Source organism: Dermacentor andersoni, chromosome 1 (assembly GCF_023375885.2).
Source record: "Dermacentor andersoni chromosome 1, qqDerAnde1_hic_scaffold, whole genome shotgun sequence".
Classification (NCBI taxonomy): Eukaryota; Metazoa; Arthropoda; class Arachnida; order Ixodida; family Ixodidae; genus Dermacentor; species Dermacentor andersoni.
The window spans coordinates 331692524-331718265 of record NC_092814.1 but is presented as its reverse complement, the minus strand read 5'-3'; the positions used below and the strand labels follow the sequence as shown (position 1 = coordinate 331718265).

The 25742-nt window shown below is 43.2% G+C and overlaps 1 protein-coding gene across 2 annotated transcripts in view; it reads left to right on the top strand.

The window, feature by feature from the left end:
- The window catches only part of Thor (eukaryotic translation initiation factor 4E binding protein thor), a 33174-nt gene extending 10018 nt beyond the window's left edge, over window positions 1-23156 (top strand). Inside the window, exons 2-3 of one of the 2 annotated variants that reach the window (XM_050166913.3) lie at window positions 15052-15249; window positions 21532-23156. In XM_050166913.3, coding sequence (XP_050022870.1) covers window positions 15052-15249; window positions 21532-21569 — 236 coding nt within the window. In that variant the 3' untranslated portion in view covers window positions 21570-23156. Of the gene's footprint in view, window positions 1-15051; window positions 15250-21528 lie in introns of both variants that reach the window. The other variant, XM_050166912.3, reaches the window with a different exon arrangement.
- Window positions 23157-25742: the final 2586 nt, after the last annotated feature.

Sequence of the window (25742 nt, the reverse complement as noted above, 5' to 3'; positions counted from 1 at the left end):
AATATACTGCAAATTACAGCCTCTGGTAAAAAAAGAAGCATGGCAGACTTTCGACTTGAACTTGTCCGCCAGCTAATCAAGAAGTACCATGAAGGAAACTCGAAGCCAAAGTGAGGACGCCCGTCGAAGGGTGAAGATCAACATGGCTGACAGCGCGCCACTTCCTGTCTCTAATACCACCGACTACCGCGAAGCAGAACCCAACACGAGTCTGCTGCGTCTGTGCTAACACACAGCATCGACCAAAGCAACGAAAAGAGTCTCGCTATCTGTGTTCTAGCTGCCAGGTGCCGCTTTGTGTGGTGCCTTGTTTTGAAGAATACCACACCAAAAAAGTTTTCTAAACACCTGGACATCCTAATTAGCAGATAATAGTCGCTAATTAGTTAAGTGCAAATTTCTTGTATTCAGTAAAACGAATACCTATAAGATAATCCTGAATAAAAATGTTTACATGACCTTCAGAGCATTGTAGTGTGTTACTAGAATAAGATTTTCAAGAAACTAACGTAAAAACGAAAACCTGGCAGGGAGTGTGCAGCGGTGGGGAAAGAACTCGGCATTGAAAGGGTTAAACAAACTAATAAACTGGAGAGTAAGCGTCGCATCCCATGGTGGAACAATGAATGTCAGAAAGTGTGCAAAAATAAAAACAAAGCTTGAAGATTGCTTCCCGATTCTCCTACTGCCAAAAACTTTATTAATTTCAAACAGGTTAAATTAAAAGGCAGAATGACATGCTGATGTGCAAAGAGAAAGTTGGGAGAGGTACATCTGATATAAATTCGTACACAGACAAGGTGAAAGTATGGAATAGGGTGAATAAATTAAAAGGCCGGGAGTTGAACCCCCTTCTCTTAGTAAGTACCCAAGGAGATAGCTTGGAAGACCAGGCAGATTGCCTGGGTGAATACTTTGAATATATCTCTAGTGCATCCCATTACACAAAAAAATTCCTGAGGTTCAAAGAACGCTCAGCGCGACAGCCCCTTGGTAGGAAATCTGCACGAAATGAAGATTACAACGGCCCATTTAGTTTAACTGAATTTAAAACTTCGCTCCCTTGTTGCAACAGCTCGGCACCAGGCAGTGACCGTATCACATATGAAACAATCGAGCAGCTACGCCCTGAAGCAAAAAAAAAGGACCTCCTCTCTTTTTAATGCCATGTGGGCTGCTGAGTACATTCCATCTTCTTGGAAAGAAGCTATATACCCATACTGAAACAAGGCAAGGACCCGTCCTTGACTAGCAGCTAGACTTATTGCTTTGACAAGCTGTCTTTGCAAGCTGATTAGAAAGATGATAAACCGGCGTCTATTCTATCTCCTAGAAAGCAACGAAATACTAGATCCGTACCAGTGCGGTTTCTAAGAAGGTAGGTAGGTTGACTACAGACCATCTTGTCTGCATTGAGGCAAATATAAGGGATGCCTTCGTACAGTTTTTTTCTCTCCTTATGACTTGGTATGATTCCGGCTTGGAGAAAGCATGTGACACCACATGACGCTTTGGTATTATCCAAGACCTTTCTGCCATGGGTGTCCACAGCAATATGTTATGTACCATATTTGCAGGATTTGCCGCACCCTCAATTGTAATGTGCAGTTCCATTACCATCCAAATATCCCCCAAAATAACTTTGAGCCGATTCTACTGGGCACATCAAGTAACACAGCCTTGGTCGACGCATACTGTGTTGAAACGATTTTATGGAACATGCAGAGGCACTCAGACACGCACATAGTTGAACCTTAGTGGCTAGTTGCTATCACAGTCTGACGACACCTCCTTTTTTTCTATCTACTGACTACAGAAAGTCTTCAGTTTCATCTAATGCATTAGAAATGTTACAATTCCTGAAGGCTTGCGAAACTATTGTAAGCAGGAGGGCATTCCATGCACCATGCAATATCTCAGAGCCTCGCTGGCTTCAGACAAACCGTTGGTGGAAACTGGAAAATGGTGACCACAAACCAAGGCAAATAAAAACGTCTGTTTGATGGCAGTGTGTGTACCTTGTGTTGAGTTCTTTCTTTAAGTAAGAATCTGCTTCGTTTTTCATTTTGAGAAGAATTAGTTAAGATTGTAACACATGCAGATTTGAATGCATTTTTTATTAAAACAGTCTAAGCATTATAATTGTGCAAATATGGTACCATTTAAAGTTGCCTTTCTAACCCCACCTTTCGTGTAAGGGTTGGTCAGGCCTTGTCGAGGTCTTTCACCCAGGAAACTGGTGTCCCGCAAGGCAGTGTGCTTAGCTGTAACTGTTTATTGTGAAAATTTTCTGCACACAGCTATCCCACGAACAATGTTCTACTCTGTATATGTAGATGGCGTGCAGATTGCTTTTAAATCGTGCAACCTTACTATCTGCGAATGACGTGTCCAGCATGGCTTAACCCTTTACTGCACAATTTTTTGTTTCAAAAAAATATTATTCGTGGAGTTGTATGGAAGCATAAAAGTAGCTGCACTCCCATGGAAACTAACTTTAGCGAATTTCTGTGGTTTGAATTTGCAGAGAAAGGGTATGTTGCATATTTGCAACAATGTGCAAATAAAGAAGTTGAAAATGAAAGATAGGGTTTAGTGTGATTCATACTCGGATGTTTATTTGCACGTGACGATCATTTGTGCACGTATGTTTTAGTGTGGAACAAAAAGAAGCAATGGTTTTTGTTTGTGCAGCACAGGTGGTTCCCACACTTCGTGCAGTATGTCATGCAGATCCCTGTGCAGCCAGGAAACAATGCAGTGTTTTTGCGTTATTGTCAAAATTTAGAACATAGAAGCACAGACGTAAGGTTTTGCCCGTGACGACAGGACACGGCAGCGTGCGGATGCATCGCATTCTTTAGAAAAAAAAAAAAGGAAATTCGGTCAGTAGACAGCTTGCGCACATATAGAATCGAGACGGACTTACCCTCTTGTTTGTCGTCACTGGAAAGGTCGCTGCTTTCACTGTCAGGAGGAATTGCTCGGACATAAAAGTGTTTGGGAGCCATTTCACTTTTCCGAAGTAAACCATGTACACGTTGTTGCATTTGTGCAACATAGCAACATTCCGTCGCCAGGAACAAACTATTCCGAGATAACAAAGTTTTTTTGAATCTACAGAGTCAGCATGATGTGGAGCTTAGCGTAAGGATTTTTTTTTTTTTTTGCGCTTTGTCTTATGGAGAAATGCATTTACAATTGGCAAAACTTGCCTGTATCACTGCTCGCGGGCGCGTGCAGCTTCCGCCACGTTTGTTTTGCTAGAAGATGCGAAGGATGAGCACAGATGACAGCACAGGGCGCCGTATTTTTAGACGAATGTTGCGGAAATGCAACGTGTACAGGCAGCTCCAAACTGACTTTGCTTCTGTTTTTAACGCCATTCATCGGAATGTTGCATAAATGCAACAAGGTGCAGTAAAGGGTTAAATAACGTGTCTAAATGAGCTGATGAAAACGATTTCAGGTTGAGCGCACAGAAAAGCACACGTGTCCTTTTCACAAATAAGAGAGGAATAGTGTCAGATGCTGCTATTGAGCTCTCTGGCAGCACATTACCTGTAAGCAGAGAGCCCAAGTTTCTCAGCATAATACTGTACTCAAAACTGACACTTATCCTGCGTATCAAATACTTGAAGGCTAAATGCCTGAAAACAATGAAACTCCTAGATCGTCTTTCACGCACAACATGGGGTAGTGATCGAAAGTGTCTCCTGAACTTCTATAACAGTCTTGTCCGTTCACACCTCGATTATGAAGCTATAATTTATAATTCAGCAACGCCTAGTGCATTAAAAATCTTGGACCCCATTCACCGCCTGGGTATCCGTCTCGTGACTGGTGCTTTCAGGACAAGTCCGATCCAGAGCCTCTCATAGTCGAATCAGTGGTCACTTCATGCAGCTGTCATATAGTAGTTTTACATATTTTCTTTTAATACACGTGAGCATTGAACGCCTTTATTATTCAGCCATAAACGATAAACTTTTCCATAACAGACCTGCAGCCAGAAAGCCGTTCTTTGTGTGTCGGGAACCTTAGCGAGGAAATGGGTATTCCAGTGCTTGAACATTGTCCTTTTGCTCCAGTGAAACTGTTACTGCTGTGGCAGGGGCAGCTCATAGTGCGGCACGTCGTTCGTAGAGGTCACTAAACACTAGCCAAAGGCACATATTAAAATGCAATTCCTCGAACTCTGGCTGAAGTACTTCTGCACAGAGTTTTACACAGACTCTTCTAAGTCTCATACCGAGGTGTCTTTTTGGAATCCGGTGTACTGCACCCGGAAACAAGTATCTTTACGGCTCAACTGTGAAGCATATAAGGAAATCAAAACTTCAGAAAGCAATTATTTTTACAGACTCCCTAAGCATCGTATAAGCATCGATGTCACTCTATAAACACAAAAGGCCTGTAGTTAATGAGCTCTATTCCGTTCTCATTCTGTGTAAAGCCTATATATCTAACCAGCGTGTCATTGTATGCTGGGTGCCTGGCCATAGGAGCAACAAGGGCAATGTACTGGCAGACCAAATAGCTGCATTAATTACATTCCAAGCTATTCCTGTCCCTGCGACAGACCAGAAACCCTTTTTTTACGAAAGATATGCGAAGCCACTGGCAACGCTTGTGGGACGCTGAAACAAATAATAAGCTTCACTAAAGCCACAGTAAAGTTTCTGGCCCTCCGCAACGAAAACACAACGAACTGATGTCCTATTCTGTCGTCTCAGAATAGGACACACATATGGCACCCGCAGTTTTTTGCCGACTGGTGATGAACCACCAATATGTGGTAAATGTGGTGAGAGGCTGACTGTCCTCCATATCCTTCTCGAGTGTCGGGAAGCCAAATTAGAGAGAAGGAAACATTTTCCTCTGGCATACCACTATCATGTCCCTCTCTATCCCATTATGTTTCTTGGTGAAGAACCACTTTTTAATACTAAAGCAGTCCTAAGTTTCGTGAATGACATTGTTTACATGTAATTAGCCTGATAAATTTGTAGCACATCCTCTTGCTAGAGGATGCTGCTGCAATAGTGTTTAGTATAGCACATGCCTCCAGGCCCTAGTGTTTCAAGGGCTCTGGTTAGGCAGTAGTGTTTCTAGCCAATTTTTTTCATCTGACATATTTTGTATATCACATCATTCTTTTGCACTGTATTTTCATGTTCATAGTACATGCCATTAGTCATTGGCATCATCTTATTTAATGTAGATTTTACGTACTTCACAGTAATATTTTTAGGCCCCTTTACAGTAACGTCACATCTACATCTCAGAACTCATCAACACTGACGTGGCCCCCGCAGGGGTGGGCTGGTGTGTCTACGTCAGCAGGCGCTTGGTGTGTTGCGACGCCACATACCTGAGCACATGAGAGTTGGACCCTCCTGCTTGTAGCAGTGCTGTGTATCTGTGAGCAACAAGTACATCTTTGCATAAATTGTCTAAGTGGGCGGACGAAAACGGTTTTAAACTAAACCCTCAAAAAAAAGTATGTGCGTCCTGTTCTCTAGCAAGAGAGGTATACTGGCGGACCCCACAATAGGTCTCAATGGAGAATGGCCATCTGTGAGCCGTGAACACAAATTTCTAGGGATCCTTTTAGGCAGTAAGCTATGTTTTGTATCACACCTGAAGTATTTTAAGGCAAAGTGCCTCAAGACTATGAATCTGCTGAAGCTCTTGTCACGCACATCTTGGGGAAGTGACAGGCTATGCCTTATAAAGTTGTACAAAAGTCTAATAGTAACACGCCTTGGCTACGGAGCAACAGTCTATAATTTTGCTAGACCTAGTGCACTGAAAATGCTAGATCCTATTTACCACTTAGGCATCCGCCTTGCTGCAGGTGCCTTTAGGACTAGCCCTGTGCAAAGCGTGTATGTCGAATCTAACGAATGGTCATTATACTACCGAAGGACATATTTAACTTTCTCCTACACCCTGAAAGTTAAATCAGATATTAAGCATCCATGTCATGTTACTATTCGCGACTTATCCACTGCTAGGCTGTTTTGTAACCGCCCAGCCACTAGGCCTCCTCTGTTCCTCCGGTTGGAAGCACTCTCAGAAAAAACGGGTCCCTCTTTTAGAGAATGTCCTAATGGCTCCTTCACACCGCCTTGGGAATGGCAGATTATCCAATGTGACATCTCTTTCTTAAAACTATCAAAACGAGCACCGGAGGCACACATACATTCTCATTTTCTTGAACTTAAGGAGGAGTGCTCCTGTGATGAATTTTATACAGATGCTTAGAAGAAGTCTCCTGGGCTGGTGTTGCTTACGCAGCTCTGGGACCCTCATTTTCAACATCTGGGGCGTTAAACCCACACACCAGTATCTCTACAGCGGAAGCATGCGGTATACTTTCGGCTATTCAACGCATAAGGCTCGCAAATGTTGCTAAGGCTATTGTCTTCACAGACTCATTAAGTGTCGTGATAGCCTTAATTAGTTATTGAAAACACAAGAACTCAATTTTTAATAAACTGTACAGCTTGTTGTGCTCCGCATATATGTGCAACCAAATGATTGTCTTATGCTGGGTACCTCGACACAAAGGTATAAAAGGCAACGCAGCCGCTGACGAAAACACTAAGTCAGCCAGTTTTAGCGACACGGATGGAAATATCCCCATCCCTGCCACAGACCTAAAGCCTTTTCTACGCCGTAAACTGAGGAACCACTGGCAAGGAGAAGCATTGAGTAAGCTTCACGTGATGAAACCATAACTAGGGAACTGGATAACTGCAAAAATGGCACGATATAAGAAAGTACTTCTTTGCCAATTAAGAATAGGACACACGGTACTCACTCTTACCTCTTGACTGGGGCGGATCCTCCAACTCGTAGTAAGTGCGCCAATATTCTCACAGTCCTGCATGTTCTTATTCAATGCCCTGCAATAGAAGCAGAGAGGAAAAGGTATTTTCCTTCTGCATATAATGAAAATATACCTCTTCACCTGGCATTTTTTCTTAGCAACGAACCGCTCTTTAACTTGAAATTAGTCTTGAAGTTTTTAGCTGAAACAGACTCTGAAAATCATTTGGCCAGGTAGCTTGTAGCGCATGACTAACAGCCCTTGTATTCAAGGGCTATTTTGAAGCTCTAGTGTCACTGTTACCTTTGTTGCATCATGTTTTTAACGAAACCTAACTGCCATAGCCATCATCACTAACTAATCAGTGTCATTATTTTAGTACCTATGTTTTATGTCATTTACAGCGAGTATTTTAGGCCCCTTTTCAGCCATATCACATCTACCATGAGGAATTCATTGTGCATACCATCCGCAGTACATCGATAACATTACAATGTGCCATGGCACTCTTTGGCCATAACTGGCCCTTGCGCCATAAAACACCACACACCATCATCATCAACACTGGCATGGCGCTCTTTGGCCATGAAGATCATTGCTAGAAATTAAGCTTCCTACTGCACAGCAGTCATTCATTGATGGCAGTTGACTTTCAAACACTGCTTTTAGTGCTGATGTGTGGCTGAGAAACACTGTTTCGTAGGATGGCTTGTTGAATCTGTACAGGCAACATTTGCTGCATGCCTGCCATGGTGACCATGGCATTCTGCTGCTCAATGTGAGGTCGATAGTCTTGGTGTCAATGGTCTTGGGGAAACAAAAGCCTCTGTAAGAACTCCAGAGGGTCAAAATTTTTATCCAAAGTCCTCCTTTATAGCATCCCGAAAGGCTTCACAGTGTTGCTTAGGGTTGTAAAGACCCCATCAATTCAGCGCTTCCCTTGCATTGCTTTGCGGATTTGTGTAATGTTGCATTAACCAGTCCGAGTTTCACCAATTGCCATGCATTTGTAGGCTGTTTGTGAGCAGATGGCATTTGTGATGGTTTGCACAGTATTAGTAATCATTTATTTTAAATATGAGAAGGGAAGTAAGCTAAGTACTGCTGACTACCCTGTAACTCTCTAGCTATGCCTGCTGACACCTGAATGGCGTTCAGCAGTGGGGTTTAAGAGGTAAAGGAAGAGACAGAGTATGGGAAAGAGAACTATTTATATACTGTACAAATAGGTAGAAATGTTCAATAAAAATCAAATCAATCAATAAAAAAAAAGGTACTATGTAAACATGTAATGCCATAGTTTGCTTGTGTTGTAAATTTGCTGAAGTGTTTGTAAACCCAGCTGTGTAATCCAAGGAAGGAAAGAGGGGAAGGTGGAAAGGTTGGCTAGAGGAGTATGCTCCTGTGGTGCGATATTGTAATAATACCTTCCACTTGATTCTGTGCCACTCTTATCATCCACCGTTCACAGATGGCTGATCCCATTGAGAGTCTTACTCTGACTGCTGACGAACAGCGACAAGTGCCGAAAATAGCATCGAAAAAGGCATCGCTAAATAATTGTGGCCCTAGTATACTACTCCACAATCGGTTAAAGGGGAAGGGGTGTGCAGAGAAAAGTATAGAGACATGGAACAGTGGTGAAATGATACAGTGGGCTAAGCATCTGCTGCCCAATGCCATACATGTGCAGTACCATGTGCAGTTGAGCACCCTCAGCAGGTGCTCAAAAGCAAAACTATGTGTACACACAGTGTATAAAAGCATGCTGACATTTCTGGAGCCATGTCTAGGATTGTTGGAAGTCAGGCAGGTAATTGCTGTTTTCAGTGCAAGTGCTACTTCGCAGCACCAACATCGAACATTGCTGATATTTAGTGTCTGGAAGAGGAGTGTTCTGCCTCATATGCAAAAGCCATTAAACATATTTTTGGGCCTCATATTTGATTCAACCTCCTCACATAAAAAATCTGCAAAGGTAGTTATAAATTTTGTCAATAATATGTTGTGCAGAGTGCTTCATATGGTGGCGCCAGGCAACAACCCATTCTTAGAGGCTTTGTGAGTATGTAATGTGGGCCAAATTCACTCTGTCCATCAAGGTGTTCTTATCACAGTAGAACATTTGTTGTCACTAGGTAGGAGAGTTGTCTTTAAGAATCTTATGGTCCTATAATTACATTGTACATGCAAACATGTCGCACAGCAAGTTCATGAGCTGCTGATGCTTTTCTGAAGCATGAAGTGTGCAAAGTGTGCGGAAAGCAATTCAGGGGAATGCCGCAAGTACAACAGAAGTTTTTAAAACCATTTGTTGACCATAATTTGCTTCATGTTGGTACAGGTAATTGGAAAAAACGACAGCAAATACCACATTTTCCTGTCTCAGAAGTTCCTGTTCCACTATCTCGCATTGTGGAAAATTGGAAAAACCCAGAAATTGGGTCTGGAAAAATCAGTGTAACCCACTGTTTAACCTTCCCAAGACCACTGAAAAATGCAATAAATGCTAAATTCAAGTTGCTATCAGGCATCCAGCACGTAAATTTTATTGCATTTACATTGAATGCAGTATCGGGGGAAAGGCTCTGTTTTTCTAGTGCAGGGAATGAAATATATAAATAATAAATATTAATAAATATTGTACAAATTAATGAAAATGTGGATGGCTTGCAGTCTATTGGACTGTTATCCGTTTCGCGGGATCAAATCTTGGCCGTGGTGGCTGCATATCGTTGGGGGCGAAATGCAAGAACGCCTGTGTCCCGTGCATTGGGGGCACGTTAAAGATCTTCTGGTGGTAAAAATTGATCCATAGTTCCCGCACTACAGTGTGCCTCATAATCATTGTGGTTTTGGCATGTAAAACCCCAGAAATAATTTCTAACTGTTTATCTATTGCCACTAAAGGAGTTTTAGTAGCTACTATTGCCTCTTCCAGCCTTTCTTTTCTCAATTTTGCATGTACTCCACCAGGATTGTCCCCTAAGAGACAATTTTTGTAAAGCATGCGTGCAAGAAATGGCAAGTTGAAATCGCTTCTAAATGCAAAACAGTCTGAACTGCTGGAGCACTTGTTGTAGGAAGGCATGGGCACACAAAGGAAGAAATGGGGAGCATGGTATCATTCCATGATGATCGTCAGTTTCCCTACAAAGGGCATGTTTATGACAACTCAGATGTTATTTGTATAAAGAACATGAGTTCGGTAGTGCTGCTGTGTCGTCCCTTTGCAATACATATTTTATAGTCATAGTACACCCCACTTTCATTGTCATTATTTTATTAATAAATTTGACGCACTTTAATAGACTGATTCTTAGGCCATTTTACAGCCATGTTTCATCTACCCACGAAAATTCATTGTTCCATCTCATTGAAAATTCACTAATAATCCATCACCACTACCATGCTGCTCTTTGGCCATACCTGGTCCTTGTGCCACCAAACACTACACATCATCAAAGAAAATGAATTGTTTTACTATGAAGAAAAAAAGCCAACATGACCTGAGAACCACCAAAGGCACTCGCCACCAATAAACAAATGCTTTCTCAACATAAACACTGCAGGAAAGTTGCTGAATTTAGTAGGAAAACAGTGACGTTACTGTAATCACTGTGAGTCACCATTGACCATAAACTTTGGGAATTGCAGTTGGAGCAGGATATACAGAGAGGGGTTAAAACAAGCAATTGCGTCTGTTTTAAGGTGTCGCTAATCTGTCATGTTCGCAAGATAAGGTAATGGGACTCTAGAGCGGCAACACTGGATGAACTTATGCTGGTAAGTCTGGCATTGTTAAATTTTCACTTATCCCAGTAGCACTGGTAACGACTCTGAGCATTCCCGTGAAATGTAGGGCATGCAAAACCACTTGCCGAAATCCACTGCATAGCAAGAAAAGAAGGAAGAGAAAATTACACGGAATTGCTAAGTAAATGTAAAGTGGGCCTAGGTTCAGTCATGGGAGAAGCAAATTAAGGAATGCCACTTGTGGTGTTGCAGGTCAATGCAGTGGGAGAAAGCCTCTGCTGTGGAGAGGGTAACTTGCCCCTTAACATCATTACCATGCAACATTTCATTTGCTTCTATCTCCGGCATTACTTACAGCATTGCAGTAGAAAGTTCTCTAGATGGCTTTTTTTTAAATCTCAAATCGGTATCCTCCAGGGAAACAAAACCAAAACTCGTATAAAAGCATTTATATTAAATTATTTACAGTGCTCTGAGGCATGTCGAAATTTTTTCTATGGTTTAGAGATCTAGGGCTTTCATTTAACGCAAGAAATTAATATTAAAAAATATCATGCCAGTGCCCGTTCAAGACGCTGACCACCATGCTAAATGCAGTCACTTCAACATCAGGCATATAGGCTGCATATACATATATCTAAATACATACGGCAATTTTTCTCGTAGGACGCAAACGCCGGCTACGATGCTGACACTCTATTTTCTGCGACATGGGGCTCTTGACGCTATCTCATTAAAATGTCTACTGCATCTACGTTAAGCACTGTGGGCTTGCATGCATTGTCAGTTCCCGAGTGCTGCAGAATGGTGTCTGAACAGGAAACAATTAGTTACTCTTGGATTTCAAAGGAAGAAAAGCGCTGTTGCAAATAGCTTAAGTCTACTGCCATGTATCTTGCTGCAAAATAATGATCCTAAAAGGAATATAAATTAATCCGGAGTCTCCTACTAGAGCATGCCTCATAATCAAATCATGGTTTGGCACGTAAAACCCCACAATTCAATTCACATAAAAGAAATATATATTTTGGGGGGATTTAGCCAAAATGAAAAATTCAGGGGCCATTCCTTTGGCACTCTCTCCTTTCCTCATTAACTGGTTCAGGTTGTATAGACTGAGAAAACAGGCTCTTTCCTTAAACTTTGAGCCATTGACATTGACACCTCCTTTAGAAAATACCTTAAAATACTAAAGCAAGCCCCCACCAGATTTTATTTTCAGTGCATGTTGACTGCACATTGCTAAGGTTCTGCCAAGCTGTCTGTTTCCATGACAATGGAAGACGTATGCAAATTGCCTGCTATCAGGCTTGGAAGCCTCAAGTATGAACTGTGATCTCTGAAAATTGGCCGCTATGTTCTTTCACATTTTATAACTTGCATAATTTGAGGGATTAGCTCGAACAGGCGGTTGTTTTAGCATTTATTGATTGTCAGAAATAATGCAAGGACTGTCGTAAATATTACTTGGAGCAGGGTCAGAATAATGTAATTTGATTCCACTTATTTTCAATTTCTCACTTTGTGGTTCGAAAGGCACTTCACTTACGTCATCGCCAGGGTTGGCCAGTTTCATACCTGCCAACATCCTCAAATTTTTGTAATGTTTACAATTTTGGGCTGATTAAATGATTTTATGAATCATGCATCGTTTTATGAAAAATAAATTCTTTGTGAAAAGGTTTTAAAGGTGTTGAGGGATGGGGAGTGTCTCAAGGTTGCGACAGAATGCATACAAAACAAAGTGTGATGGTATGTGCGCTGCCCTCTTGTAGCAGTGAGAAGTGCCATAAACCAGGAAGGTATTTGCATCGAGCAAGTTTAATCTGAAAACTTACTGAAGCAGGCAAAATTGGCTGCACCAAAGTCACTTAAAACGTCACTGTGCTATAATAGTTTTTTCAGTCTTTGCTGTTACAAGTTTTCTGATGCTTGTGCACTGCGACTAAAGAAAGGTCATTGTTAATAAAGTGTGTGCATATTCAACACAAGGTTGTGCTTAGGGCAAACATTAAAAAAATAATCTATCCCTCTTCCTTCGTGGGATTTTTGTGAATTAAGTTCACAGGCTAGCAGGTATGCAGTTGTGAGCAGTGGATGATAAGGGAATAGAATTGAGCAAAAGGAATCTCTACATTATATTGGTCCAGGTGGCTCTGAGGCTGTTGCCACATTTCTTGACTGAAACTCCCAAGTGTTGCAGTGATACTTTACGGCATATGCTTCTAAAAGCATCAGTTTCATAACTCTAGAACACTTTAACCACATGAAAGTATGAGTGAAAGCAACATATACAAGGGTTAATCAGAAAGTCTGTGCCCCCCCCCCTTTTCTTTTTTAGCCAAATTACGGTTGTAAATGCGAAGTCAACACATCCATTCCCAGTGGTGGACTTTTCTTGGACTGGCCCAGCCTTATCTGCCGGTAACTTCATGGCACGGCACTGCTGTCAGTTGTTGAAGATGGCGGTTGTGCTTCACACGCCCACGGCGTACGAGCAACAAAGCATGATTAGTTTTCTATGGGGCAAGGGACGAACGCCCATCGAAATCCACAGGGAAATGCAGCCCACATATGGGGAAAGGTGTCTCGCTCTGAGAAGTGTGAGGTGGTGGTGTTGTGAGTTTGAAGGCCATGAAAACTTGCAGGACAAAGCGCGTTAGGGGAGGCCGCGTGCGTCACTGACAGACGACAGGGGCATAAAAAATTTAGTGCTGTGATGGTACAAATGGGTCTGAATTTGTATTTAAAAACATGTTTTTGCATTATTGCTGCAAGCTTTTCATTACAAGGCAGTAACTGCCGAACAGTAGAATATAAAAATATAGCTTGTCACTGTGGTACTCTTTTGAAAACTCTGGCTATAAATAAAATCTGCACATTATTTTGATCCTTGAGGACAGTTGGAGGTTTGCCAGTTGCTGTACTGCTGTGACACATGTGGATTATTTTCCTATTTGTTTTCATTGCTAAATATGAAAAAATCTAATCTATACAGGGTCACCTTAACTCTTTCCTAACTGTGCATTCATAGTTTTTGAGAAAGTGATAAAGGATTACTAAATGACTTTGCACTGGTGGAGTATTGCTGCAAGATTCTGGCAAGTTTCAGATTAGGGGACATGAAACGGCTTGCTTATGGAAGCCGCTTGAGTCCCAGAAAGACTCGAGCCATCGTGGCTTAATAGCAGTGAGATTATTGCTGCTGAACACAAGGCCGCGAGTTCAATTGCTGGCCATGGCGGTCACATTCCGATGGGGACAACATGCAAATATGCTTGTGTACCATGTTTTGGCGCTCGCCAAAGAACCTCAGGTATTCAAAATTATTCCAGCATTGCCCCCTGCTATGGCATCTTTCATCATAGCCCTCCTGTTGCTTTCAAACGTTTGACCCACTTGGGTGGTAGGGATTATTTGTTGCTGTGCATTTAGTGTTTGCCATGCGGAACACACTGCAAAAGCCTTTCTGAAACATGTGTAGCAGGCTATAGCTGCTCTTTCTGTAGCCATAGTAATGGCTAAAATGTTGTACTAAAACTGTCGTATGACAGACATGTGTGCCACTTGCCCAAGGCATGGCGCTGCTGAACTAAGGCACTTTCGGTCCTGTATTTGTTTGGATGTGCTACACAAATGCATGTGTTTTAGTGTGTACTTGTCATGGCCTGCACATTGCCGTAGGGCATTAAACTGTGTCTACTTAAAGGAGTACTTACATCATATTTTCGACTCTTCAATCTCTTGCATTAAATGAATGTCCTAGCCCTCTAAACACTAGAAAAAAATAGTGGCAAGCCTCGGAGTGCTCAAAATAATTTAATATAAAAGCTTATCTACAGCCAGTTTTGATTACGTTTGTGTTGTGACATCATCGTGCTGAAGGTGGTCATGTGGGGAACAAGACATTGCGACATTTTGACACTCACTGCTGCTTCACCTCTTATGCTGCTACTTGTGAGAACGAATGATGCGGGAGCTTAGCGTTGATAAAACCTGCAGGCAGTGATGGCATGAATCACATGGACAGGTGATGAATGCTAAGAAGCACTTACTGCATTGAGGCCTTGAGCTCAGACAGCAAAACAGTGTACATTTAATTCCTCCTGTGGGCAAATTCATTGAGTTGATTGCTGCCGGAGTCCACACAGGTCCGAAGTTGCAACTGTGCTTTGCTGAGGTGCATAGGAACTGACTGTAGAGACTCGAGGCAGAAAAGCTGTATGAGCTTTCACCCGTGTGCCATGCCCCAAGGCCATACTAATGTGAAGTCGCATGTAAACTATATCCTGTGTAAAAGCCTTGCTTCAAGTGCAAGCAGGTTTTTCTGCTGATGTCTTGGCCTATGGCCAAGGCTAGCTCGTGACTGGAAAAGTGCTTACTTTTGCAGCCTGTGACAGATGTTTTGCTGTGGCACTGGGCTTTCTCGGTAACTGTTTCCTCTCTCTGTGACGCAGGCTCACGCATCATCTATGACCGGAGCTTCCTGATGCAAATGCGCCACTCTCCAGTGGCTCGAACGCCACCGAAGAACCTGCCTGTGATCCCTGGGGTGACCCTGTCCAGCAGCCCTGATGTCTGCAAGCCCAGTGGGTCCCCCATGAAACCCACGGAGAATGGTGCTCTGCCATCTCCAGCCAAAGGTGCCAAGCCTGGTGAGCCAGTTGTCATGTTTATTTTGCACTTTGTTTTGCTTTAATTGTATGTGGCTGCCAAATTTTATGTTGTTGCCATAGGTAGAACTGCCAGTAGCGTTTGACACCTATGAGCAGTTGTTTTCTATCATCGTACCACTGAGCCATTGCCTTGCTGGCAAAGGTGTTCTCAGAATATCGGGCATATGCTGTTACAGAAATGACAGACTAGCCTGTCCTTTCACGTACTTTGCTGAATCTACTGTCTTTTACCGTATGCATTGCAAACATTGAAAGGGTGTCCTCTCAAACCAATTACAACATTGGTAAATATGCATCTTATTAGATTAAATTGTAATCGTGGTTGACCGTTAATAGAATGCGTTCCTGTGGTGCTATATTGCCTTTTATTTTTTGCAAGAACAGCTGTTTTCAGTGCATGGTCAAACTAAGAGAAAATTAACAGTAAAGGTAGTGAAAGAACTCAAAATTTCATTGGACCCAAAGAAAAAGAAAGCTCCAATGAACTGAGGATTTTGTAGAAATAGTAAACTTCTAGAAACTCCACCCCGACTTTGCACCAAAATTAGAGCTGTTGGCATAACGAAATTGTCAAATCGAATCTGACTATTGAAGAAGAATGACCCCTGAATATCACATCAAATATATTTTTTTCTAAGCAAATTGAAAGATGAGTTTCCATGAATGTGTTGGTTAAAAAAAATAAAGGGTTATTTAAAATAGTTCATTGATACATGCATGTAATGTTGTTTGCAACTGACCCGCCGTGGTTGCTTAGTGGTTTTGGTGTTGCGTTGCTAAGCATGAGGTCGCGGGATGAAATCCTGGCCACGGCGGCCAAATTTCGATGGGGGTGAATTGCTAAAACACCAGTGCACTTAGATTTAAGTGTTTGTTAAAGAACCCTAGGTGGTCAGAACTTATCTGGAGTCCCCCACTAAGGTGTGCCTCATAATCATATCGTGGTTTTCGCACGTAAAACCTCATATTTCTTTTACTGTTTGCAACTGGATACCCTGTCAACTAATAAACTTGTAAATGATAAACAACTGCTTTCAGTTACCTGGAGCACCGTAATGACAGTAACAAAACAAGTGAGCAGCATGTCACCAGATGCACATAATTGTTGTTTGTTGAAGGAGACAAGTATAATAAATAGTACACGCAATCAAACACGGTGAGACTGGCCAAATAATACATTTCTTTGCCTAAATCAAGATGACAAATTCGTATATACACTGCCTAAAAGTGAGGCATTTTTATTGAATGACTGCAGTTTATTCAGCAGAAGTCATCTACCCCGTAAGCCCTTTCAGAAGCTGGTCCTCTGCGCAACAACCGCGGCTCTCTTGCCGCAAAGTAACAGTCATCATTTGCATAGGTGTCTCTCTCCCTCAAGGCTTCAAAGTGTTGTTAGGAGTCTCAAATATTCGAACAGAACTGAGTATTTGAAAATTTTAAAGAAAGAATTCTTGAATAGAATATGAATTGAATAGCAAGTACTATTGGATTTGTATTTGAAATTTCAAATATTTGCATACCCCTATTGAAATAAGGTTAAAAAATGCAGAACACTATCTATTACATCAATTAATGAATTACTACAAACCATTAGCCATCTTTTAATATGGAAGCTTTTTAGAGCACTCTAGCAGAACAAAGAAAATTTATTCGCCACTTTCACCTCATAAAATGTGGTGGTCACTGTCTGATCTCAACCTTCTGTCGGTGATGTATTTTGAATGCAGCTTTGTTGAACTACTGGAGGAGGCACACTTCTCAAGTTAACTGATGTTTGAAAAGGTGGCAGTGCAAAAGAAACGTGGGTGGAGACAAGACAACAAGGATGAGCGCTGAAACATGATTGTAAATGGTTCATAAATATAGTCGTGCTGTCAGAGCCAAGAGTTATCATTTGCGCATGTGTAAATATGCCAGCTTTTTGAAAGTGTGATGGTCATGCTGACACATCCCTCCCCAAGTCTATAAATCCGTTCAGATTCTGCGATTTCCCGTGTCACACAGGTTTTGCTCTTCTTGACAACGGAAGTGCTTTCAAGGTCGAGCGAACAGTCCTTGGAAGTCAGAAAATGACTTGCCAGAATACTTTCAAAATCTTTTCCTCCACATGCATTTTTTTTATGTTGTTTGCATGCTCTCTTAACCTATCGGTAAACATCTCCCAGTTTGGCAAGCGTACACTTTTCCACACCTTAAAGGGCTCCTCAGCAGGCCACATAGCAAATTTTGGTTATACACTGGAAGTTGTTACATGCCCTCTAAGGATTGTCATCCCTCCAGCTTGGAGCGCGGCGCCCACAAGGAGAAGGGCAAGCAGCGTTCGGTTTGAAATCGGCTCTTGCCGCGGCGCGTAGCAATGTAATACTTAGCAGACATGATTGTCAGTGCACATTGTATGCACGGCGCTTGTCAGTTCAAAATGGCCAGACCTGGTGAGGGGCCCTTTAAAGGAATTGGATAGACTACACCTATGCATTCAACAAAGGACTGCCTGTGCTTTGTGCCACGGTCACGCGGCTGGGTTGCCGCCGGATCGGTCAACCTGCAAAGCTTTGACCGACCCGGCGGCAACCCAGCAATGTGACCGTGGCACAAAGCACAGGCGGTCTTTTGTTGAATGCGCAGTAGGTGCAGTCTATCTGTGAAATTCTTTTAAGGTATGGAAAAGTGGACGTTGGCTAAACTGGGAGCTGTGTAACGATAGGTTAAAGGAGCACGCTAACAATGTAAAAAAAAATGCGTGTGAAGGAAAAGATTTTGAAGGTTTTTCTGGCAAGGCATTATCTCACTTGCAAAGGCTGTTTACCCGACCTTGAAAACAGTTCCGTTATCAAGAAGATTATAATGCGTGTGACACGGGAAATCCCAGAATCTGAACAGATTTATATATTTGGGGAGGGATGTGACAGCATGACCTCCACGATTCTTTTCAGACAAAGAGGTGGCATATTTACGCATGTGCAGATAAACCCTGGCTCGGAGAGCATGTATATATTGGTGAGCCATTCACAATCATGTTGTTGGAAGTTCAGCGCTCGTCCTTGTCGTCTTGTCTCCGTCGGTGTCTTTTTTGCACTGTCGCCTTTTCAAATGTCTACCAAAACACCCAATTCGCCACATTCACTGATGTAGCTTACCAAGCAAGCAAGCGTATTGCACGACAGACCTGCACATGTGGAGCATGGGAAGACCATATGCAGTGGAATTTTTTATAACAATATTCAAGTGCCACGAAAATTCCATTGTTATAGCCGATAATTGTTATGACCGGGTTGCATGAAAAAATAATGGAGGATGGCGTAGCTGTTACGAGAAAACTATAATGGCGGGGCGGCCACTTCCCCACCACTTCCCTCCATCCAGCTTCTGATTGTGTTGACTCGTTTAACTGTTTAAATCTTCTTCCTGTGCGCTCCAATCGTGTAATAAGCCACAGTTGTCGGCGTTCAAGAATGGCACTGCTATAACAACTGCAAAGACGGGTCACAGGCAGCAAGTGACATACAAGCTCCACCGAGGCATTGCTTCAGTGGCCCCAAAAGGTGCCTTTAAAGAAATGCAGGAAGGTTGCTGCGGCACCGTCTCAGCTTAAGAAATCCAGAAGAAACGCTGGAGCGAGGACGCCACAGGCATCTCCCCATGTACTTCCCACTGGCTTGCAAGAGAAAACCGCATGTCCGTCAACCTTGCTTGCTTTTCGCGAAGCTTTCTGACATCCTTCTCAAGGCATCCAGATGTTCCATGTAGTGAAGCGGAAGGTCCCTCGCGAAAGCAAATCCGTGATGGACTGAATTATCTACAGGACCTCCCGCAGGGACAATGTTGAGGCAGCCTGCCCTACTGCATCAGCACTGCTGTCGTGGCCGGCACTGTTGCTATCCGATGCAAGCACGTTCGCAACGATCGCCTCATTGGTTACAAGCACTTCGTTTCCTAATCTATAGCAATGCGCTTTCTTTCCACCGGCAACATCGTGCATTGCCAATGATCAGCGGGTGGATCAGCAATTTTCTGTTTTGGCGGCAAATCAAACGAGGCTGAGAAACAATGTGGCCAGGAACAACTTCAACACTACAAAGACTAGCACGAGCGACTTAATACATTAGCAGAATTGCACAGAATGAAGGCCATAGAATAAAGAACCAACTGTGAGGGCCGAGCAAACAATACGAGAGCAGCACCAGCAGCGTTGTCAGCGCAGTTTGCCGTGGTTCATTCGTGTTTAGGAGGGTGGCGCGGTGCAGAGCTATGGGCGTAGCCCATTCGTGTTCGTAGGGACGGGAGATATGTGCGTGAGGCTGCGTGCATCTCGTGTAGAGAAGCGCGCAGCGGCAGTTGGGGTGGCAGGCGATCGTGCAGCGGCTTGCATTTCACCTTTTCTTTTAAGGATTTCGCATTCCTGCTGCGTGTCTGTACCTTTCGGCACCGACACGCAGCAGCCAGACTTCATCGTTACAACCGATAATGCGGCTTGGGGACATTGTAGTAAGCGAGTTATTTCCCCATAGAAAAAATACAAAAGTTGACAGTGCAGTAGCTTTGCATTGTTATAACCTATATATTGTTAAAATCAGTATCGTTATAAGTGGGTTCGACTGTAGAGAGTGCTTTAAGAGGATCCTAAAAAGTAATGCTAAATTAGTAATGCTAATTAGAGCAAATGGGTATAGCCGATATTCTAATTGACATAAAGAAAAAAGAATGGCGCTGGGCAGGCCATGTAATGTGCAGGATATATAACCGTTGGACCACTAGGGTTATAGAATGGGTACCAAGAGAAAGGAAGCGCAGTAGAGGACGGCAGAAGCATAGGTGGTGCGATGAAATTAAGAAATTCGCAGGCGCTAGTCGTAATCGGTTGGCACTGGACAGGGGTAATTGGAGATCGCGGGTAGAGGCCTTCAACCTGCAGTGGACATAAAATAGACTGATGATGATGATGAGTTTAGATGGATGAAATGTCCTTTAGGGGAAACTCCATTTTCATTCCTTTGCCAGAAAAAGATGTTGATTACTAGAAAAGAAGATAAGGGTTGAACTACTGCAATTTCTTGTACAAAATACAGTGCTGGTACATCTGTGTTACTTCACGAATTTTGAGATATTTTCATGCAGTTGGGCCATTTTAACAACACAAAAGAAGTCATCCAAACCTCCCATGATGGGTCTCTCACTTATTTAGCAAGCAATATAATCTTTATCCATACACAGTTATCTAAACCAAAGGAGAAACTCAAAATCCGAGATGCCAGTGCAGGAAAATTCAAGGGGCCGTCACTGTTCATTGCTTAGTTTTCTGTTTTCTGGCACCCTGCGGCTTCACTCCTGTTGAAAGTGAAATGGGACAAAAGTAGAAAGAGCAGGTCTGCATAGCCTTTGCACTGGTTTACATGTACACGGCACATTTACTACTCGTTTTCCGAGCTTAAAATGAATCGGTTGCTCTTTTAACAAGTACTTAAAAAGAACAAAACAATGCATTTATTGAAACCATTACAAACCTGGGGTGAGAAGAGTCGAGGCAGGAAAAATACATAAATGTTTCATTAATTGTTTCAAGTAAATGGTAGAAGATTTATATCTATTTTTTTGTGTGTGTGTTTTCAAACTTATTTTCAAGAATGCGATCTCGGTTTTTTTTTTTTTTTTTTTCATTCCTTTTCACTTTTTTGCAAGCCGGCAGTCTCGCCCGTTCGCGTAGCTAGTGTCAGCGATACTCGTTGCAGTATTTCGTCGCCAGATCACGGCTCAGAATAAATGCACGCGGCACAAATGGTGCATCATAAGCTCACAATATTTCCGGCATGGTAGACCACCACGAACAGTTTGGGGATTTACTTTGACGAGGGGCAGACGCACACAACTGTCGCAATTTGGCTCAGTTCGAAGTGCGGGCGGCCATCTTCTCCATTGGCAGGGTCACCAGTCATCCGCACCCATTGGTGGAGGCTTGTGTGCATCCACCTTAGAGGAGTAAACACCCCTTTCTTCTCAAGTTGTACCAGACTATAGAAGGGTAATTTACTAACGTAGCTTAACTTAATGTTTACTCTTTAGCATCTTTTTAACTGGCATTGGCCATTATGAGCTCTGCCTCCCTTGTTGTCTTATGCACAGACAGCATCTTGTTCATCCTCATTTATGTTGTGTCTGTGGCATCAGCTGGAGGTGTGCTTGGTTGTTAGAATGTGTAGTTTTGACAGTTTGTGCTGCACAATGGTTTATGATGACTTGGCATATTTTGAATTTTTTTTCCAGAAGGCTCGGGTGACGAGCCACAGTTTGCAATGGACATCTAGTCCGACCAACAAGTGCCAAGCTATTTCTTCGATGCGCCTCAGCCAAGTGCCCCGCCTCTTTGTATTTTTTATGTTTCTTCGGTACGGACTGTCGTCCATGTCAACTAGCGGCAGGATTTCCTTGCTGTGTCATTTGTTTCTTTGGTGGGCATGACCAGCAAGTGGGCGCACAATTTCTTAAATTTTGTTTCTTTGGTGTGTGAAAACATGGCGCCCAGTTAAGTCCTAATGGGCTAGCAACCATGTAAAACCTTGTTTTCTTTTTAAATTAAGTTACTTTTTCTTGTATTTTTGCCTGCAAAGAAAGCAGCAGCAATAGCATGCACTCAGTGAGTGTTATTTTTTTTTTTTTTTTTTCAATCCTTATTGTTCTCTCTTGCCAACGAAAGAAACGCCTGCAGTTGTAGCCTGTGGAACATTGCCTTCTTTTGTTTCCTGTCAAGCTAGATTACTCAGCATATTATGTTTTATCTTTTTAAATCAGTTCTTACTGTGGCACCCCAGGCACTGATCTTTTTCTTAAGTTGGGCTGGAGGCTCAGCAAAAACAAAACAAAAAATAAAACAAAGTAGAGGGGGGAGTTGCAAGTGAGTGGCTCAATTTAGCTGTGACTCAAGCCTTCCAGTGCTTAAGATTGAAGTGCACATGGTTGACTTTGGCTTTGGATTGCTCACAGCCTTGAAAAGTTTGTAGAGGAGTGTGAAGGAACTTTGTGATTTTATTTTTCATTTTCACTTAATAAGTTGTGCCATATGAGCACATTCATAATTTTTTTGCTGAAAGCTTAGTGTTGTGGATTAGTTTGCTGCCAAAGGTGGAAACATTAGGCTCTCTTTGATTTGTGGGTCACTGTCTGTACTTTGTGTGTGCGAAGACCAGTTGTACTAGTTAAACGATGGTCTTCAGGAATTCCAATGCAGCTTCCTATATTATTTTCTGATGTGGGTGTATTATGTATTGACTGATCTGGTCGGTCTAATTACAATACTAACACTCGACAAGCCGTAGAGGTGTCTGCATGTAATTGCCATTGTAGCTGGGTGCTCGTTTTGTTTCTAGCTGCCACTGCAAAAGCTTGCAGGCAATAGGCATGTGCTTTCATTTTTCAACTTAATAATGTGCTTTTTGGCAAATGATGTATTGAAAAACCTGGGTCGAGCACATTAAGATAAGCTGCAGTGGTGATACAGCTTTTCTTAGAAATATTTTCCAGTTTCCTTTCTTTATTATCTTTTAAATGCACCAAACAAAGTTAAAGGTGCAAAACTGTTTTTCTTTATTTGAAACTTTTTTTTGTCAGTATGGTGGAAATTTAACCGTGACACAAGTGCTTGTGTCATCTCAGATTTTATGTAATGTTCTTTCCTAAATGATATGGCTTCATTAGCTTGACATTGAGTAGTGCCACATGGCACAGTGCACCAGAAAGGTGGGAAGAAATGTCAATGGCAGGGTTGTGCAGAGCTTGGTTTCTTGTTGGCCATTTCTTCTTGTTTCTTTGTATTGTTCAGATGTGCTTTTGGAATGAAATTCTTTGAGACATGTTTTCCAAAAGTTTGTTGGCTAAATAAAAAATACAAAAGCTCACGGCCTTGTCAGTTTTTCCTTTCGGCCAGCTATAAACAACTGCACTTAGCAGGGGAAAAAATTCGCCGATTACAGTACTCCCTAATGCAAAATTTAAGCACAGCTGTATACGCGTTCTCATTTCGTGATATATTGGCTGGCGCAGAGACTCTCATGCGGCACATTGCAAACTGAGCGATGTGTGGCGCGACTGCCTTGCTAATCGGGAGATCACGAGATGCGGCACATGGGTGCGATTCGCTGTAGTCGCCGCAGACAGATCTCCGCTCATGCAGCGCTTTGTTTCCATATAGACTGCGCGCTACTCTGATACCATGTCGTGGCCATCGTCTACGCAAAGCCCATCTTGCTCATCTCACGCTTTCGCCATGTCCTCCTCCTTGTGCTTTCTTTGCTATCGCAGTCTTTCATCTACTGTGTTCGTTTTCATGCTTCGCTGTGTTCGTTCGCTCGGTTACGAGGGCAGCTCCGGTGCTCGCCACAGAAATGGGCGTCGTGCAGAAATTAAAATTGTGTCCCATAAAGTGATGATTGAGAATGTGACCCTTTTGAAATGAATGGAGGTACAAAATGTGTGATGTAAAGTGTTGCGAACCGTTTTGGTCAGCGCTTGCGACTTCACTTTGTGCCGACATATTAGAGAGTTTTAGCAGAGCGTTTACGGTCCGCTCCGCTCAGACCGGCCTATCACAATAGAGAGTTTTAGCCCAGCGCGTTTACGGCCAGCGGAGCGGAGCGGGCGAGCGGAGACGCGACTGCGCATGCGCACCACGCTGAGGCGGCCAGCGGTTTTACGGAACAGCGTTTACGCCCGCTGAAAAGCACTCCCCAGCGGAGGGTATACGCAGCGCGCGAGCGTGCGTAAACGCGCGCGGGCGTGTATGGGAAATGCAAGATGGCAGCGGCGAACATGAACGCCGGTAGTTCTGCATCGACGACGGCGACGGCGGCGCTGACCCGTACATTGGTACTCAGTACATTATTAACAAATAATGTACTGAGAACATGTAATATATCTTTATTCAAACATTTCTTGCATAATAAAAGCAAGCGTAATTCAAATTCATTTCTCAGTAACTCCTATTCGGACCACTAGGTGGGGCAGCAGAGCGCCCCGCTCTTTACCCCGCTCGAGCGGGAGCGTGATCCGCCGGGCTAAAATTCTTTTTTCGCGAGCCGCTCCGCTGGCGCAACGGTGGAGACCGCGAGCGGAGCGAAACGTAAACCCGCTCAGCTAAAAGTCTCTATTAATTGGCACGCAGCCGCTCAGCAAAACGCTACCACTGACGCGCGTGCGCACAGCATACATAGCGGCAGCGGAACGTGGGACGCTGACCACGTTCCGCTAGGAACCTGATTTAGCGGTGCGTCGGGGGGTGTGTTGTTGCTTTCGTAATCGTTTTACCGCCAAGCTGAGAACACGTCAGTGGCGTCTCTGGGAGACGCGCTTGTTAGATAAGCGAAATCAATGTATTCTATGCAGCTACTGGTGCGCGTGAAACGTGTGCAGAGCGGAGCGCAAGCAAACGCTCTGCTAAAACTGTCTAGTGTTGCAAATGTCGCTCCTTTAACATCGGTACTTAATTTTTTGGTTAGCTGTACAATTAAGTACAGAGCCGTCCACTGTTAAAGGGAACGCCAGACCGCTTGGCTGCAGCAACGAGTATTGCACCGGCGCTGTGGGCGGCGCTCTTTCGTCATCTACTATCGTCTGCTGCCGCGCTTAAGATCGTCGCGAAGCAAGCCGTTTACGCGTTTGTAAAGTCGGCCGCAGTGTGCGTGGTCACGCTCTGACAGCCAGCCGTTGCAAAGCTCAAAGAAAATTAGATAATGCAGTATAGTGCCTCGCATATATTTTTTCCTTTCAACTAAACGTTATATATATATATATATATATATATATATATATATATATATATATATATATATATGTTTTGCGAACGTCCCGTGGTGGCACAGCTATATTAGAGAATGTTTCTCCTTGTAGTGCCCATCTTTTGTGCACTAATGCATATTCGAGTTGCTGCAGTGCGTAGGCTGAACAAAGAATCCGCAATCGCCGTTAAAGAGCATTTTAATTTTTCAAGAGCTATCGCTCGAGCCATCGAGTGATAGTAGTCACTAGTCAGTAGTCGACGTGTGCAGTAAACTTTTTTCTGAGAGGAGCAGTTCTTTATTAAACAAGAAGGCCAACAAAAGACGACGGTAGTGTCATTCCTGCTGATGTGTAGGGTGACATTTATCAGGGCATAGATCAATCCAGTCGCTTTCCTTCCAGCTGGGAGAGAAGTGGCTGCTTTCAGATATGAACTACGCGAGCTGCTTGCTTCGAGAGGATCCGGAGCGCGGTAGCAGACGACGACAGAGCAACGTTTCCTTCGTCTGCGCGAAACTCGTTCCAGCCACTGGCACCGAGCAGACGCCACGCACTCAGGTGTTCCCTTTAATAGTGGACCGGTTAGTACATGACTACACACGCCACAAGTGAACTCTCTGCAACAAGCCTGGAACTGCCTAGCCTTGCAAAAAAATTTGCTGCGGGTAGCTCCAGTTCGTCTCTGCATGCCTGTGCCGTGCGCTCACACT